General features: G+C 42.1%; 1 protein-coding gene across 1 annotated transcript; it reads left to right on the top strand.

Annotated features, from left to right (window-relative positions):
- Positions 1 to 351: 351 nt before the first annotated feature.
- On the top strand, positions 352 to 16,740 carry LOC308081383 (sodium- and chloride-dependent neutral and basic amino acid transporter B(0+)-like). The gene is made up of 15 exons (XM_080423169.1): positions 352 to 460; positions 4,277 to 4,427; positions 5,290 to 5,421; positions 8,569 to 8,730; positions 9,268 to 9,406; positions 10,857 to 10,989; positions 12,365 to 12,505; positions 12,845 to 12,980; positions 13,910 to 14,002; positions 14,262 to 14,387; positions 14,960 to 15,078; positions 15,198 to 15,297; positions 15,440 to 15,549; positions 15,674 to 15,841; positions 16,069 to 16,740. Exons 1-15 carry the CDS (start codon positions 395 to 397, stop codon positions 16,222 to 16,224), a joined length of 1,932 nt encoding a protein of 643 aa, XP_080279295.1. The 5' UTR covers positions 352 to 394; the 3' UTR covers positions 16,225 to 16,740.
- The last annotated feature ends 49 nt before the right edge of the window (positions 16,741 to 16,789 follow it).

The following is a 16,789-nucleotide window of genomic DNA, read 5'->3' as shown; positions in this document are numbered from 1 at the left end:
ACACACACACACACACACAGATCACTTTCTCTTAGTTTGGACCCATCCCTACATTGATGCAAGCAGATGAGATAGATGAAACAAAATGGACAGACGATACGTTTTATTCAAAACTCACTTTTTGCAACTACTCCCACAGATCGGCACATAATTATCTTTGGAGTCATGTGATCAAGGTGTACGTACGTAGTCAGGTTTAGCAGATTCCATTCCAATTGGCTGTGACTGCCTTCCAAATCTCACGGACCTGTACACACACACCCATTATTACAAGTTGATCTAAATGTGGAGCAGCCAGGGGGGTTGGCCTGAAACGAGACAGTCATTCATTTGTCCCCTGCAGGGCGAGACTTTAAATAGACCTACCTGAGCAACTTGATGCTCTCACAACAAAATGAAGAAATACAGCTGGAGGAATTTCACGGACCTTATTATCAGGAATCCTGCCGTTGCTGAGCAGGTAAGAGAAACACCTATTAATGTCTTAAGTCGATACTGTTGCCAATTGATATTAACAATCAAAACTATTGATAGGCTACTAATTGATTGATCATAATTATATGGCTGCAGCAACCAAGTTATGGTAGCCTACTTTTTCAAGTTCTGTACTGTGCAATAAAGTTTGTATTAAAATATATAAAATATAAAATATAAAAATTGTATACCTGCATAATAATAACTAAACAAACAGGAAAAAAGTCAACATTTGTACGCATTAATAGCAAATAGTCTGTGAATGCCTCTATGCAAGTTAAAATTCAGATGATCTGCGTCTGTGTTCAACAGCATGCGTGTTTTGCACTCACACATTTAAACTATTGTATGTAAGAAAGATTAAAGTGGGAATGGGAATTATAAATCCATCTTGGAACTCTGTAAAAGCTGCACCTGGCTCGCTGATAACAAACTATCATTACACCTGGGTAAAACTGAATCCATTCTCTTTGGGTCCAAAAGAAAAAAAGAAAAGAGGAAATGACCTACCTGCGTTGTATTTTAGAGGCAAATCTTTCCAGTGAAACATTGGCAACTAAAGTAATTTAGATCTTTGTACAGGATCTCCTCACTGGTCAGTAGGACTCTGGCAGGAGCACTATCCAATGTCACTTATGCATACACCTCTTGGTACCATAGCACCACAAAGGCCTTAAAAACAAGGCTCCAGTCCAGACGTCCAAAACAAACTGGTCATGTTACTGCTTGGCCTCACACCTACAACTCATCTAACCCCTGCTCACTTTGCTAGGGTGGGATGGCTCAGGGTGGAGGACAGAGTACAGCAACTTGCAATGGGCCTGGTATATAAGATACACTACACCACAAAGACACCTATGTACAAATCACGTTCAACCCATATTTGGCTCAAACAAGGGGTTAAATTCGTTCTACTGCTATGCCACCAAAATGTGGATTGCCCTACCCGCAGTCATAAAAAAGTGTGAATCCTTAATCTCCTTCAAAACCGCTCTAAGAGCACTTACAGGTGGCTCCAATTCGGAACTGGCCCCTGTAAAAGGTCCAAGCCTATCACCAGAAATGAGTGAAGTTAGGTTGCTGAACGCACTGAAGAGCTAAACCCTATAATGTAACTGACCACGTGAGAGCCCAGATCATTATGTGCGTTCTTAAATTAGACAAATAATAAATGTTTCGCAATGGATATTAACTTTTGTAGAACATTGTATTACCTGCCTACCAATCTTTGCTGCATTGGTCAGAACTATAATTTATTACATATAATGTATATATTTTTTTATTTATATGCTAAATGCAAGTCTCTTAAAGTTGCAATCTGAAACTTATATTAATGAATACATTTTTTTTTTAAACCTATGTTTATGGGGAAATAATTATGTTAACATCTGCAGTGGTTGGAGATGGTTTCCCTACTCTTCCATTGAGACATTTAGACCCTGATGTCGACTCGAGTAGGACACCTACTGGTGGACAAGTAGTATTACAGTAGGCTACCGCAGCCTCTCTTGGATAAGTGGGGATTTCGGATGCAGTGGTGTAAAGTAAATAAGTACTCAAGTACTGTACTTAAGTACAATGTTGAGGTATTTTTTACTGTAATGGAGTACTAAAATTTTTTCAATACTTTTACTTCTACTCCACTACATCTCAGAGGAACCAAATATTGTACTTTTACTCTTTTTATTACAAAATATACATTAACCACTTCAACACTTTATATACTTTGGCTGTTTGAAAATAGCTGATCTACAATGCATCGCGTTGTGAGCTTGTGGATCTGCTATTTTCAAAAGGTTTGTATACATTTTGAAAACTTGTGAAATGGGACATTCTGCCTAACGAGTACTTTTACTTTTAGTACTTTAGTATATTTTGATGCCAACACGTAAATTTTTAATAGCAGACCTTTATCCTTTATTTGTTACACGGTATGTCTACCTTGTGGTATTGATACTTTTACTTAAGTAAAACATTTTAGTGCTTCTTCCAACACTGTTCAGATGAGTGGCAGAAGGTTGGGGGGGCCCACATCTCGGTATAGTACATAAAACTTACAGATTTCGGCTTTAGCCTAAAAGTATTTTAAGTCTGTGGTATGAGACATAATGGTTCTTCCGTTCTTTTCATTTTGTTATCTCTGCCAGCAGTGCCAGGCCAAGGAGACATACATGTGTGCGTGTGCGCGCGTACGTGCATGTGGGTGTGTGTGTGTGCGTACACACGCGCACGCACACACCCACATGCACGTACGCGCGCACACGCACACATACAAAGATTACACACACACACACACACACACACACACACACACACACACACACACACACACACACACACACACACACACACACACACACACACACACACACACACACACACACACACACTCACACACACACACACACACACACACACACACACACACACACACACGTGTTAGTGTGGCCATGGCTAATCTCACAAACTACTACACAGTCCAGACATGTCCAAAGTGGCACGGCAGATTTTATATGCAGGCCATAGTATAGTTAGTGAAATTCATACATTGAAGTGTCTGGGTATTTTTTAATTAAGCTGGGAAGATGGGCTGGGCTATTCTCAGTAGAATAACTGCTTGTTCCTTATGTTGTTTCATTCTCAAGATATGAAAGAATGGCTATTTGTGTTTATTTATTTAAACCTTTGTAGATTTCCTTTTGCACCCGGTTACATTTGGCTGCACTTGCCATTTCACTGTAAATATAATAGCAATGCAGTGCATGCACGTGATAAAAGGCTGAAATGTTTTTGTTTTGTTCACAGCACTGATGAGTGACTTACATTTGGCTACACTGTCAACAAAATACTTTTGATATTGCACTGTAGTTAAATAATGATGATGCATTACAACTGTGACTGTGTTATGATCCAAAGGTAGAGTAGATGTTTTCATACTTTCAAATATGGCCCCCTTTGAAAAAAGTTTGGACACCCCTGGCACAGACCACAAAATGTCTTGTAGAGTATGTGCTGCCACCACTAAGCAATCGGCCTCATGGTGGCGTTATAACATCCCATTTTACATGTCTTTAAATATGGTCAGTTCCATTTCACAGTCTGGTATAAAAATGATTGACACAAGGCATAATTAACAACCAGCATCTTTAGCCTTTCCCTCCATCCGTCCGGTGCCTTTTCATACACGTGCACCATGCCAAAACAATGTCATCACATGCACCACACTCACCTGCAGTTTGAAGTGATTTGATTGGCTGTAGTTCTTGTCACTGTTTGACTCAGCTGAAGACCTCTGACAGCCTTCTGATTGGTCCCTGACTGACTAACCAGCAGGCTCTTTCTGCCTTGTTCTACCCTGGTTCCGCCTTATGGTTGTTTATGTGGAATTTGCTAAAACATTTAAAACATAATTTATGCCCAGTCACTATACTGCACCTGAGACGTTCCATTTTACCGAGACCAAGTTTAAAATAAGAATTGAATACACTGAGTATTAATACGAAGCAACTGAAAACCCCATTATTTCATTGGTGGTGGAAGGATTTTTGTCCAACCAAGAAACAGCAACCAATGGGTGCGAAGAGGGGCACAACCATGGGCGGGACTTGACAAAAGGGTCAATCTTACTTTGATCACCATCAGGTGTGTTACTGGGCTGTGGCCTGCTCAGCATTCTAGTGCCTGTGCTGTGTGTGTGTGCTACTGTTACTGTTGATCTTGAAGAAGCATCATGAAGCTTAAACTAAGAAAAATAGAGAAAAAGGAGTCAAAAGAGTGTGCGACTCTCTTCACGTTCCCTCAGGACGCCCACTTCGACGATAAAGATGACGATAAACAGGACCAGCGTGAAAACTGGACCAACAAAAGGGAGTACATTCTCTCCATGATCGGCTATGCTGTTGGCCTTGGCAACGTGTGGCGCTTCCCCTACCTGGCCTACAAGAATGGCGGGGGTGAGTAAAATGATCTGACAGACGCAGTGCTTCTCAAGCATGCTAACTTCAAGGACCCCCATGTTTGATGTGCACGATTAGGCCACAGATCCCCATAACTCTGAAAGTGTACAAAATGGAACCAAATGGACCTGTTCCATTTGGACACTCTCAGAGTTGCAGATCTGCAAAGGTCCATTTGATCCTGACTATCAACAATTTAGCTGGGGACCCCCCTCATGGACCCCTGGTGTCCCCCTGACCCCACTTTGAGAACCACTGATCTAACGCAGTGGTTCTCAAACATTATAAAACATTACCCAAATTGATATGTAATTGGACACCCATTTGAAAATATTTTTTTCAAAAATGGCAGATCTACAAGCTCATAATGTGACACATCGTTAGTTTGTAGACTAAAACAAAAAACCTTAAACTGTCCCTCATTTTACCGGGGACCCCCTGAAACGCCCTCAAGGTCCCCTGGGGTCCCTACTTTGAGAACCATTGTGTTCACTTTCCAAGCTGCTTCTCAAACTGGCCACATTAAAGGGATAGTTCACCCAAAAAACTAAAAGACTTTTTTCTATCGATTAGTCACCCCATGGAGACTTGAATTCACAGATATTTTTTTGTTTTTGTCTCATTCTTAAGCCAATAATTTGATGACCAGTGGGCAGGGAGGCAGCGGTTCCGGTAGGAGACACAAAGGAGACTCTTTGTGTCTCCTATACCGGAACCGCAGCCGGTCATCAAATTATTGGCTTAGGAATGCGTCAAAAACTAAAAAATATCCATGAATTCAAGTCTCCATGAGGTGCTTTTTCTTTTCTGCTCCAAATCCATTATTACCCCAAAACTTTTTCACGTTCCCTGTGACCAGGTGCCTTTCTCATCCCCTATGTTGTGATGTTGGTGGTGGCTGGAATTCCTCTGTTTTTCCTGGAGAGCGCCATTGGACAGTTCTGCAGTCAAGGCCCCATCAATGTGTGGAGCGCAGTGCCGATACTCCAAGGTGAGCGTGCCGCCGTGCACACATTGTTCTGGTGAAAACAATCAGACAGCAGGCGCTGTGGTACAAAACTGTTCTGTTGTTGGGTTTTAAGAGTAAACTGCTAGTCTTGCACACCAGTACTCATCTGCAAACAGTTCTGCATATTTGGATTGCTCAGCAGACAGAAAGCTTTGTAATTGTCTCCGCCAAGCCGAAAGGCATGGCGAGAGAGTATGTTTTACCCCCTGTCCGTCCGTTTGTGTGTCCGTGTGTCCGTCCGTCCATCTGTCTGTGAACAGCTAATCTCAGGCACCGTTGGCCCGGTCGCTGTGAAACTGTGCACGCACACTCCCTGGACGCCAATTCAGAACCTCTGCCCCAAATTTTTCACATGGGCCTGTTATAGCGCCACCAGGAGGCCGATTTGTGCAAAACCCTTTTACTCCTACAGATTTTATCCAAACGTCATGCAAATTGGTACACAGTATCTCTATAGTCATGTGATCAACACGGATCTGTCCGATTGTCCATATTCCATCCTCATTGGCTAAGGTTGGCTTCCAAAATGTGCAGGATTGGTCCGTTTTGAACAAAATGCCTCAAATTCCCATTAGGCAAAGGAAGAAATGCCACCCTTTTCACATTGGCCTATTATAGCGCCACCAGGAGGCCACAATAACCTACCTAACCTGGCGGAGACCTGTGCTCCGAGGAGCACTTTAGTTCCCCCCTCAGTTCATATACCCGCGACACAACTTTCCCTCTGGAGAGCCACCGCACCTCTGTGTGCAACAGCAACGTTTTATGTTCCGCCCCCATTTCCTCGCACAGGGTGGCGAACAGCCCGCTTTTCAATGGTCGTGCTTTTATAAAGTTAACGATGCTTACCGCATCATCCAACACAGCTGACAGGTCTTTTGGTAAAACCAACCAGCGCCACACGGTGTAAAATGCAATGCATAACCATGAGGACAAATAAGACATACATTTGCATTCCTATGGTTGACGGTCTCTTCACTGAATGGACTCTGTTGTCATTGGCTGTGTGTCAGCAGCAGCCGTATCTATTGTTCTTGAGGGGGCGGGGTTGGTTTCGTTCTGTTTCTTCGACATTTTTGACGGCACACTAAGCCCTCTCAGACGGCAGGCTAAAGGGCTGCGGGTGAGGTGAGCTACGTTATTTTTTTCAGTCTCTGCTGTTGGTTCTCATGGCTGCCAGTTCCCACCTGATGCCATGTGGGATATCCCACTGTTCCAGGCCGTACTGAATAACTCCTAGCTTACATAACATTTTAGACTAGGACTTAAGTCTAAGATGTACAGCTCAACGGTCCCGTCTCCTCCAAAGAAGATGCTATGATCTCCCACCATGCAACAGCATAACCTTGACATCGAACATGGGCCATTCCCCTTGGCCTCAACCGTTTTCCAGGAGAAAGTCTCTGGATTGAACTTCCACAGATCTTTGAATATTATGTTATTGACAAACTTGAGGCCGCCTACTATGTACAGCTCTCCATTGTAGGCAAAGGCCGAATGATGCACGCGCCCTTCTGGAGAAAGCTGTGCAGAAGGCGTGCTCAGCCAACAGCTGGTCTCCGTGTCAAACACTTTGATGCGGTTGTAGTACTCCGACATGCATTGGGTGGACGCATTCCCCCCGAATACAAACATCTTTGTCCCCATGATTGTGGCAGAGTGATATATTGAAGCAGGTGCTGGCGTGCCTCTGGTGTTAATTAAAGACCAGGCCATTGTGGTGGTGTCCAACTTGTAGATGTCATTATTAGTGCATCTGGTCCCGCATCCTCCAAAGATATACATAGCCTTCCCCAAGACACAGGCCGAGTGCCCTCGCCTCGGGCACAGTCCCAGAAACATTAGGCTTGAACCATCTGTGGGTGCTGACATCAAATGCAAAAAGCTCGTTGCTTGACCTCATACTGTCGAACCTACATCCCCCCCAGATGTAGATGATATGTTCTATCAACACAGCTGTGTGGTATTGATGCTCGTTTGGAACCTCAGAGGGACGTTCTCCTCCTCTAGCTGTCACTGGAGGCAACTGAATCCATCGTAAAGACACTGTGTTGAAGATGTCCACACCCATCTGATCTGATGGTGTAAGCCTTTGGAGGATACGCTTGTATCCTCCAAAGGCGTACACCTTTTGGCCCACACCCACAGCAGCATGAAGGGAGAAGGGATAACGTTGTTCTCCACTCTGATGCACGGCCCAGCGTAACATTTCCTAACACCTGCACCACCACTGAGGAAAAGAGGGAGTAGTCCTAGATGACGTCAGGTGAAATCCAGGGTGTTGGATCAGAACACAATTTCTGATGTTCAGTGAGTTTGTGAGGGAAGGTGATGTAGTCAGGTATTCTCTAGATGGTTGCTCTGGTAGGCCCTTAGTGTAGCGATGGATGAGAATTGGATATTTGGTTGATTACTCTCATTTGTACTCCTGGGGGTTCTGCTTTTAATCATTACTATGATGCCACTATGATTTCAGCAATGCCCAAATATATGCCCGATATATCAGATTGGCTTCACGTCTTCACAAATTAGAAGACGTGAAAGTTTTCTAAGTAAGTCTTAAGTCTGCTCACTCAGTAAATGTCAGAGGCCACTCCTGTGTTTGCCATCCTTTTTTTTTAAATCTTAGCCAGGATTTACTTAACCTGATTCAGTCTTAGAGTAGACTTCAAGTAAACTTCAAGAGGTGACTACCTCTAAACGATGTATTGAATGATGTACAATTATCTTTGAGATTACTTTCCATCTCAGTGTGGCATAACCATCTGTTCAAACTGTAATCAGGTACAGTAAGAGGTATCGATTCGGAGCCTCAAAGCCAGCACAAGCAGACTGAAGGAGTTTCCACCCCCAGGCTATAAGACTGCTAAATAAGAAACAATTATGTGGTATTATGGCCTTGTATGCTGATCTGGGTTTTTAAACTGTCTTTAACCTTATTTTAGAAATGACTTTAGAGCTGTTACTGAGTTTAGTATTGTCATTTATGTATTGTTTTTATTTTATTGTGTATTATGGAGCACGTCCTTGTGACAATAAATCTCTTGAATCTTAGATATTCTGTGCACGTTTTCTATGTATGTGTACTCATAATAGACTCCTATCTCTTTTTTTCCTTCTCTGCTCCAGGTGTTGGCGTTGCCATGGTGCTGGTGTCCACCATAGTGTCCATTTATTACAACGTGATCATCGCCTACAGCCTGTACTACATGTTTGTTTCATTCCAGTCCACTCTTCCGTGGAGCGAGTGCTTTGAGTGGGCTGACGCTTCCTGCGGTACCGTCCCTATAGGTTAGAGTCCACTCTTTATCATTTTAACCCATTAAGACCTGAGGCCGATTCTACAAATGTCTTCTAAATCCTAACAGTTTTCTGAAAAACCTATGTTGCTTTATCAGTGGGATGCTTTATCAATCAAACTTTTTCATGTCAAGGAGCCCCAAAATTATATGCATTTGGCCACGGACCCCCATCTGAAAAATATTTAGTTCCAGGGACCCCCAGAAGCAAAGATTTTAGTTAAAAATATATATATATTCAAAGATTTGTCACATATTTTCTAGATTTTTCGATAATAGCAGATCTACAAGCTAGCGCGGCACGAAGTGATGCGCTATGAGCTATTTTTGAATAGCCAACCAATGTGATTTCAGTTTTACGATGCTTCTAGCACTGTCCCAATATATTCTGCAAAAATAAGGGCTTCACAAGAACATTTTAAAATCATACAAACCTATGCAATAAGACGGCTTTTGACAAAATGCTACATTTGTACACACTTGATCATCATTTTATGTAACTTTTGCTATTGGTCCCTTTTCTTTCTAGCGGTGTGCAATCTAACTGGTCTGCCAGTGACCAACCTAACTGGTCTGCCACTGACCAACCAGACTCTGGATAACAGCACATGTCCAGCGGAGAACATTTTCACCGTTTCAGCTCAGAGCCCCAGCGAGCAATACTGGGAGTAAGAGAAACGCATACAGAAAATAACGCTTGCAAGAGTACATACATGCACAGAGTAACTGTCAGTGGTGGGAAAAGTACCATTTATTTTTTTTACTTCAATACTGCCATGTAGAAACACTCTGTTACACGTAAAAGTCAGGTGTTCAAAATATACTTGAGTAAGAGTACAAAAGTACAGTATTGGCATCAAAATATACCGAAAGTAAAAGTACTCATTATGCAGTCCCATTTCACAAGTTTCATGTATACAAATCTTTTAAAAATAGATCTACGGGGGCACGGTGGCGCAGTCGGTAGCGCTGTCGCCTCACAGCAAGAAGGTCCTGGGTTCGATTCCCGCCGGGGACGCTGTGGGCGCTGGGGGCGTGTCTTCTCCTCCGCGTCATCAGCGCCCATACCCTAGGTGGGGTTGGCGAAAGGGCCTACTCTGTGTGGAGTTTGCATGTTCTCCCCGTGTCTCCTAGGGTAGTTAATACCCTCACAAAAACATGAAGTAATCCTGGTCACTATACCGCCTCCCCCATGACAGCCGGGGCGCCTGATGGAGGGGAAGGGAACTGGTTGGAATAACGTGTTCCTTCCACACGCTACGTCCTACCAGGGAAACTCCCCCCTGTCAGGTGACAAGAAGGTCAGTTGGCTCTCATGCACTGAAGGAAGCATGAGCTCGGCCCTGGCCTCCCCAGGCTGTGGGGGACTGGTGTAGCGCTGGTGTAGGGCTGGTGTAGCGCCCAGGATCACTTAGGAAATTGGCACCGGGTGAAAAAAAATGGGTTACAAAAATCGCAGGATAAAAATGTATTACAAAAAAAAAAAAAAAAAGATCTACAAGCTCGCAACGATGCGTTGTGAGCTTGTAGATTGGCTATTTTCAAATGGCCAAAGTATAGGGTTGAAGTGGTTAATGCATGTTTTGTAATAATAATCGAAATCTACAAAGTAACTAGTAACTAAAGTTTTCAAATAATTGTAGGGGAGTAAAAGTATATCTACCTCTGAGATGTAGTGGAGTTTAAGTAAAAGTACTGAAAATTGTACTTAAGTAGAGTACTTGAGTAAATGTACTTAGTTGCTTTACACCACTGGTAACTGTGCTGCATTCACACTGGCAGCTACAAAGATACATTCTACCATTCATTTTCAATGGAAGCCAGCGACAGGAAGATGCAAAGATACGTCCTACGTTTGTAGCTGCTACAAAAGCACCTGCAAAGCTACAAATAAGTTGAACTGGTTTCAACTTCAGATACAAAGCGACAGATATGCTGTGTGTAGCTGTTTATCTTTGTATATTTTGTATCTGCCAGCGTGAACGCAGCATTAATGTATCCATTTGTAACTCTGAGAGCGTACAAATGTAACCAAATGGACCCTTATGGGTACATTTGCACACGCCTAGAGTTAAATGGAACTTTGAGGTAACAGTCCGCCTCTCTCTCTCTCCCCAGTCGCGTGGCACTGCAACGATCCAGCGGTCTTGATGACACCGGGCCGATAGTCTGGCACCTGGCCCTGTGTCTGCTGCTGGGCTGGATCCTGATTGCAGCTGCCCTCTTCAAAGGCATCAAGTCATCAGGCAAAGTACATAATACAGTACATCTGCTTTCTCTAACCCGTGGTGCCTTATGCCTAAACTTCTTAGGCGTTTTTTTTATACTTTGAAAAACATTTCAAAATAGTATAATAAGCCGATCTACAAGCTCACAATGTGAGCTGGTAGATCGGCTATTTTCACAATAGTTATCTGTGGAACCGAGTCAAACTAAATGTAATGCCTACAATTCCAAGTGCGGTTCCAAAAGTTTGGGAACCCGTGGTTTAGAGGTACTGTAGTCACTTCTTGGAAGTTTATTTGATTCACAGTTATTTATGAGCACATATTTGAGACGTGTCGAACTTCAAATTAGACAGGTTGATTAAATGAGACAGGTTGTCATGGATTGTTTGGCGAGATAGGGCCCTAAAGGTGGTTACACACCGGCGAATATGCGAATATACGCAAAATTCGGACTCGTTCCGAATAATTAAAAGACGCTTTTTTCGCTCCGCGAAACTGGTGTGGAAGCTTGCATTGACTTTGTAAGGTTTAAAAAAAAAACGTATTATTCGCATGAAAAAAATCGCCCCGGTGTGTAAGGACCTTTAGTCTTCGTCGGCCACCAAACATGTGTTAGAAATGTTATTTGTAGGCCTGTTTCTTTCTTTTTTTTTACCATGGTAAAAGTACTGGAGCAGCATGCTGTTGTGTGGACTTTATCCTTTTGATGTTGTAACTTATCCTGCCCCAGTGCCCCAATTCATGTGTATAACATTTTTGGTAACTACCAACATGTCGACGGTTTGAAACACAATTCAATCGCCCCACAAATTGACTTTGAAAGTTAATTGGACCACTTTCTCTCTGAGATGCTTTTGAAATCAGGCAAGGACCCTAGACATTATAGTTCTGTAGGCAAACTCATGATTTTCCAGTTCCAGTTTGAGGTGTAGAATATGAGTACAAATGCAGACAATGGTATAATAACCATGTGCTGACTGCTGAAGTACTAGAGTTCCTTCACCTGCTGTTAAGGACGTTTAGTGTCTTTCTTTCTTTCTATCTTTCTTTCTTTCACACCACAGATATTATGAACACTGGTTTCAGTGTTAACCTCCAATGATAGCCTATGCCTATGGTTAGCCTATAACTATAGGCTTTATGTCTTTATGACTTTATGTCAATGGAAAGAAAGTACACAAATATTTATACTTAATACTACATATCAACAATAATATCAACACTAATATTTAAAAAGGTTAAAATAATATATATTTTTTTAAATCTACAGTAGGTCAATATTGTGTGGCAGTTAGTTTTGCCAGGCAATAGACCACAGATTCTTCAAAGTGAGTTTGAAACCTATGTCCATCTCCATTGTATCCAGTGTGTATGTGTTGTGCTTCCCTTCCCCACCAGGTGGTGTACTTCACAGCCATATTCCCTTATGTAGTGCTGCTCATCCTGCTGGTCAGAGGTGTGACACTAGAGGGCGCCATAGATGGGATTGAGTACTACATTGGTTCTCAGTCCAATATGACTAAACTTCGTGAAGCAGAGGTAACGTAGAGAGCAGAGGTTTTGTGTTTAAAACTCATTTAAAATAGAATAGACTTTATTTGCCATTTGCATGACAGCATAGGAACTCTTGGAGCTCAGCTCCCAGGGTCAGCATTTAAAACGATAGAAAATACAGACAAGACAGGAAGAACATATATCCTACAATACTCTTTAAAAAGACAAATACAATAAATAAGTACTTTATACTGTAACTAAACCCAGTGCAATCAGTCTGCAATTCATCTATCAGTTCATCTGTCATGATTCAGTTCACCTATTTCCTATATGTAATATTGGCTATACTGTCCTTAATGTCTTCAATTTGCTCTGTAATTTTAGGTCTGGAAAGATGCAGCAACTCAGATCTTCTATTCTCTGTCTGTTGCGTGGGGTGGAGTCACCGCCCTGTCCTCCTACAATAAGTTCCATAACAACGTGTTCCAGGACACTATCGTTGTCACACTCACTAACTGTGGTAAGTAATATATACGGTATAAATAAATTCACTAACTGTGGTTAGTACTATACGCAGTATAAATAAACTCACTAACTGTGGTAAGTAATATACACGGTATAAAATAATTCACTAACTGTGGTAAGTACTATACGCAGTATAAATAAACTCACTAACTGTGGTAAGTAATATACACGGTATAAATAAACTCACTGTGGTAAGTACTATACGCAGTATAAATAAACTCACTAACTGTGGTAAGTAATATACACGGTATAAATAAACTCACTGTGGTAAGTAATATACGCAGTATAAATAAACTCACTAACTGTGGTAAGTAATATACACGGTATAAATAAACTCACTGTGGTAAGTAGGCTACTACGCAGTATTAAATAAAGAGCATGACATGTACAGTAGCAATATGGGCAGAATGTGGAATACCCCCAATACACTGAGGCTTTTTGATTGATTGAATACTTCATTATTCAGTGTGTAATTTGTACAGAGGTACGTACAGTTTACAATGATTGTTAAAAGGATAACACAAAAAGCCTTATGAGGCTTGTTTCCATTCTGGTCCTGTGTATTCAATGCATTAAGACATTTAAAGACATACAATAATAAACAAGACATAATCAACACTAGTAGCAATGAACGTATATGTACAGTAAACAATGGGGGGGGTATTTCTGGTGTTAAGCTGTGTTTTTTTTTATTTTTTTTTATCCCACGATTTTGTTACCCTATTTTTTACACCCAGTGCCAATTGTCTATGTAATCCTGGGCACTACCTTCCCTCTGCCAACCTAGGGAGGCCAGGGCCGAGCTCATTTAAGCTAAGTTAAGCTGTGTTTTTGCCATTTTCTGAACAGTAACAGTTTTGGACATACAAGGCAGGACAGCGACGATATAATCCCCTGAATGTTTTTGTTTCATCTGCTCCAAAGGAACCAGTGTGTTTGCTGGCTTCGCCATCTTTTCCATTTTGGGCCACATGGCTCACGTCTCCGGGAAGAAAGTTTCTGAGGTCGCCAAAGCAGGTGAGAGAGAACACTCTGGATGCAAAAAAAAACGTATTGATTATTTTCTTTGTGATCAATAATTTTTTCGATTAATCGAATAAACAGGAAGCATATATACATATAACACATACAAATAAGTGATCTACAAGCTCATAATATGTCGCATCACCTATTTGTGGTATTTTGGAAAATCGATCCACCGTGGTGTATTCAATTAGTTTGATGAACCATTGCACTCCCAGTTCTGTTTGACCTTGTTACCTGTTTTTGTGTGCAGGATTTGGTCTGGCATTCATTGCATATCCAGAAGCTTTGGTGAAGTTGCCCGTGTCTCCCCTATGGTCCTTTCTCTTCTTCTTCATGCTGGTAACTCTTGGTCTGGACTCCCAGTTTGCCGGGATTGGTGAGTTTCAGATTTGTTTTGCAGATGATAACTGCCAGTGGATATTCAGCCATCAGACGGCATTGATCCTTAAACCACGCTAAACCCATGCCTAACCGCAAAGACAATTAAGCCCTATAAAAAATTGAATTAAATTAAATGTATCGTATGACTAATAGTGAAAATAGCTGATCTGCATGCTCACATGTGTGTGGTGACGCATTGTCAGCTTGTAGATCAGTTATGCTCACAGTTTTTGAAATTGTTGAACTTTTTTTAATTGAAATTTTCCCCCCTTTTTTATGGGGGAGGAGGGGGGGGTATTTTTACCTAGCATATAATAACACACCCAAAATAGGAACGCTACATTGAAAGAGGTTAACCATACGAACAGTGCCTATAACCTCATCCTAAACAGATATAATCATTCACGTTGATCACGGAGGTTTCTGACTGAATATCCACTACATTCAAGTTTTTTAAATGCCTCCCTTCTGCCTATTCCAATTTGCAGAAAACCTACGATTGTTTCTACTTGAAGATGTTATTGTCTTAGTGCCGCAGGGTCATTATGAATTCCTTCCTGTCATTAGAGACGATCAGCACCTGCCTGGTAGACTGGAACCCGGAATTCTTCAAATCTAGGCGGCCCCTAATAACTTTGGTAACCTGTGCCGTTCTCTTCTTCCTCGGCCTGCCGTGCGTCACTAGGGTAAGTCAGCTTCCTAAGTGCCACTTCATGTCACCTCATATTTTACCCAATACCAACCAGCACTGTATGTGCTGTTTACTGTGTGTGTGCGTGTGTGTGTGTGTGTGTGTGTGAGACAGGCAGGAATATACTGGGTGACTCTCATGGACACCTTTGTTGCTAGCTGGGTTCTGCTAATCGCTGGTTTCTTGGAGATCATCGGCTTCTTCTACATATATGGTACTGTAAATGTGAACAGATGTGGAGATGCTGTCCATGTTGCACTCTGTTTGTTTATTGTATCATATATTGTGTGTGTGTGTGTGTGTGTGTGTGTGTGTGTGTGTGTGCATATTTGTGTGTCTTTTAATATGCTGTCCAGGTGGCAACCGTTTGATTGAAGACATAGAAATGATGATTGGGAAGAAGAGCTTCTGGTTCTGGCTGTGGTGGAGAGCTTGCTGGTTTGTCATCACGCCCGGCATCATCTTAGTGAGTACAGTCTCAAACCCTGTCCCTCAGCTAAGGGGTCCTTGGCCTGAAAAACCTTGAAGACCCCTAGTGGTGTAAACGAACACTAGTGCCATCATGGCCTTTATTGTTCTGTGCTCATCAGGTGATCCTGATCTGGTCTCTGTCGCCGTTCGTTGCTCCTACCTATGGAGACGTGGAGTTCCCGACCTGGGGCCTGGCTCTGGGCTGGTGCATGGCTCTGTTCTGCATCCTCTGGATCCCTGTCATCGCTGTGTGTAAACTGATTAAAGCAGAGGGCAGCCTGTGGAAGGTGTGTGTGTGTGTGTGTGTGTGTGTGTGTGTGTGTGTGTGTGTGTGTGTGTCTGTCTGTCTGCTGTCAGTGATGGGAGAAGTACAATTTTATTTTTTTACTTAAGTGATGCCACAATGTAGAAATACTCTGTAACAAATAAAAGTTCGGTCTTCAAACATGTTGAAGCTTTGATGTGAGCTGGGAGTGAGTTCTCCTGTGTGACGTGTGTCCTCTTCTTTCCGCAGCGTGTGAAGTGTTTGTGCTCTCCGTCCAAGGACTGGCATCCCTACCTGGATGTCCATCGTGGTGAACGATACTCTGAACGCAGTCATCATCACGGGATGCAAACGTTCAGCCCACCAGAACCTAACGCAGTAGTCATCGCTAACACACATCTCTGATACGAGTGAGTGCCTGTGTGTGTGTGTGTGTGTGTGTGTGTGTGTGTGTGTGCGCGCGCGTTTGAAGTTGAACATGTGAAATTTCTTTGAAAGAAAATATTTTATACAAGTTTTTTATGTTGATGTCTGTCTATGTTGATGTGTCCTTCACATTTTGATTTATCTATTTTGTAGATCTAAGTGTAGATTCGAATTTTGATTTTTATTGTTTACAAGCAATGTGATGTCAACACCAAAATGGAATCTAGAGCACTTTATTTTATCAGTGAAATGTATCCTATAACCCTTCAATTTCAATAACTTGAACCTTGATATCGCAGTGGTGATGAAAATTGTCGTTAGGGATTTTAATAACCTTTTTTAACCTTTCTAAATTATGTCCACTGTAATGTAATGTCTCCCACCTTGATGGCTTTCCATACTCATACTGTATGATGTGTACGTGGGAATATGTAAGATGATGATGATAATAATTCCCTATCTGTGATACTCAGTGTTCTACTGCAATAAACAACTTTGTTGTACCGTTTGCATCTTTTTGGAATCGATCCAAGTAACGACTGGA

The sequence above is a fragment of the Gymnoscopelus braueri genome (genome assembly GCF_963280865.1).
Source record: "Gymnoscopelus braueri genome assembly, chromosome: 3".
NCBI lineage: Eukaryota > Metazoa > Chordata > Actinopteri > Myctophiformes > Myctophidae > Gymnoscopelus > Gymnoscopelus braueri.
The sequence above is the reverse complement of the archived record's forward strand: the minus strand, read 5'-3'. Positions and strand labels throughout refer to the sequence as shown.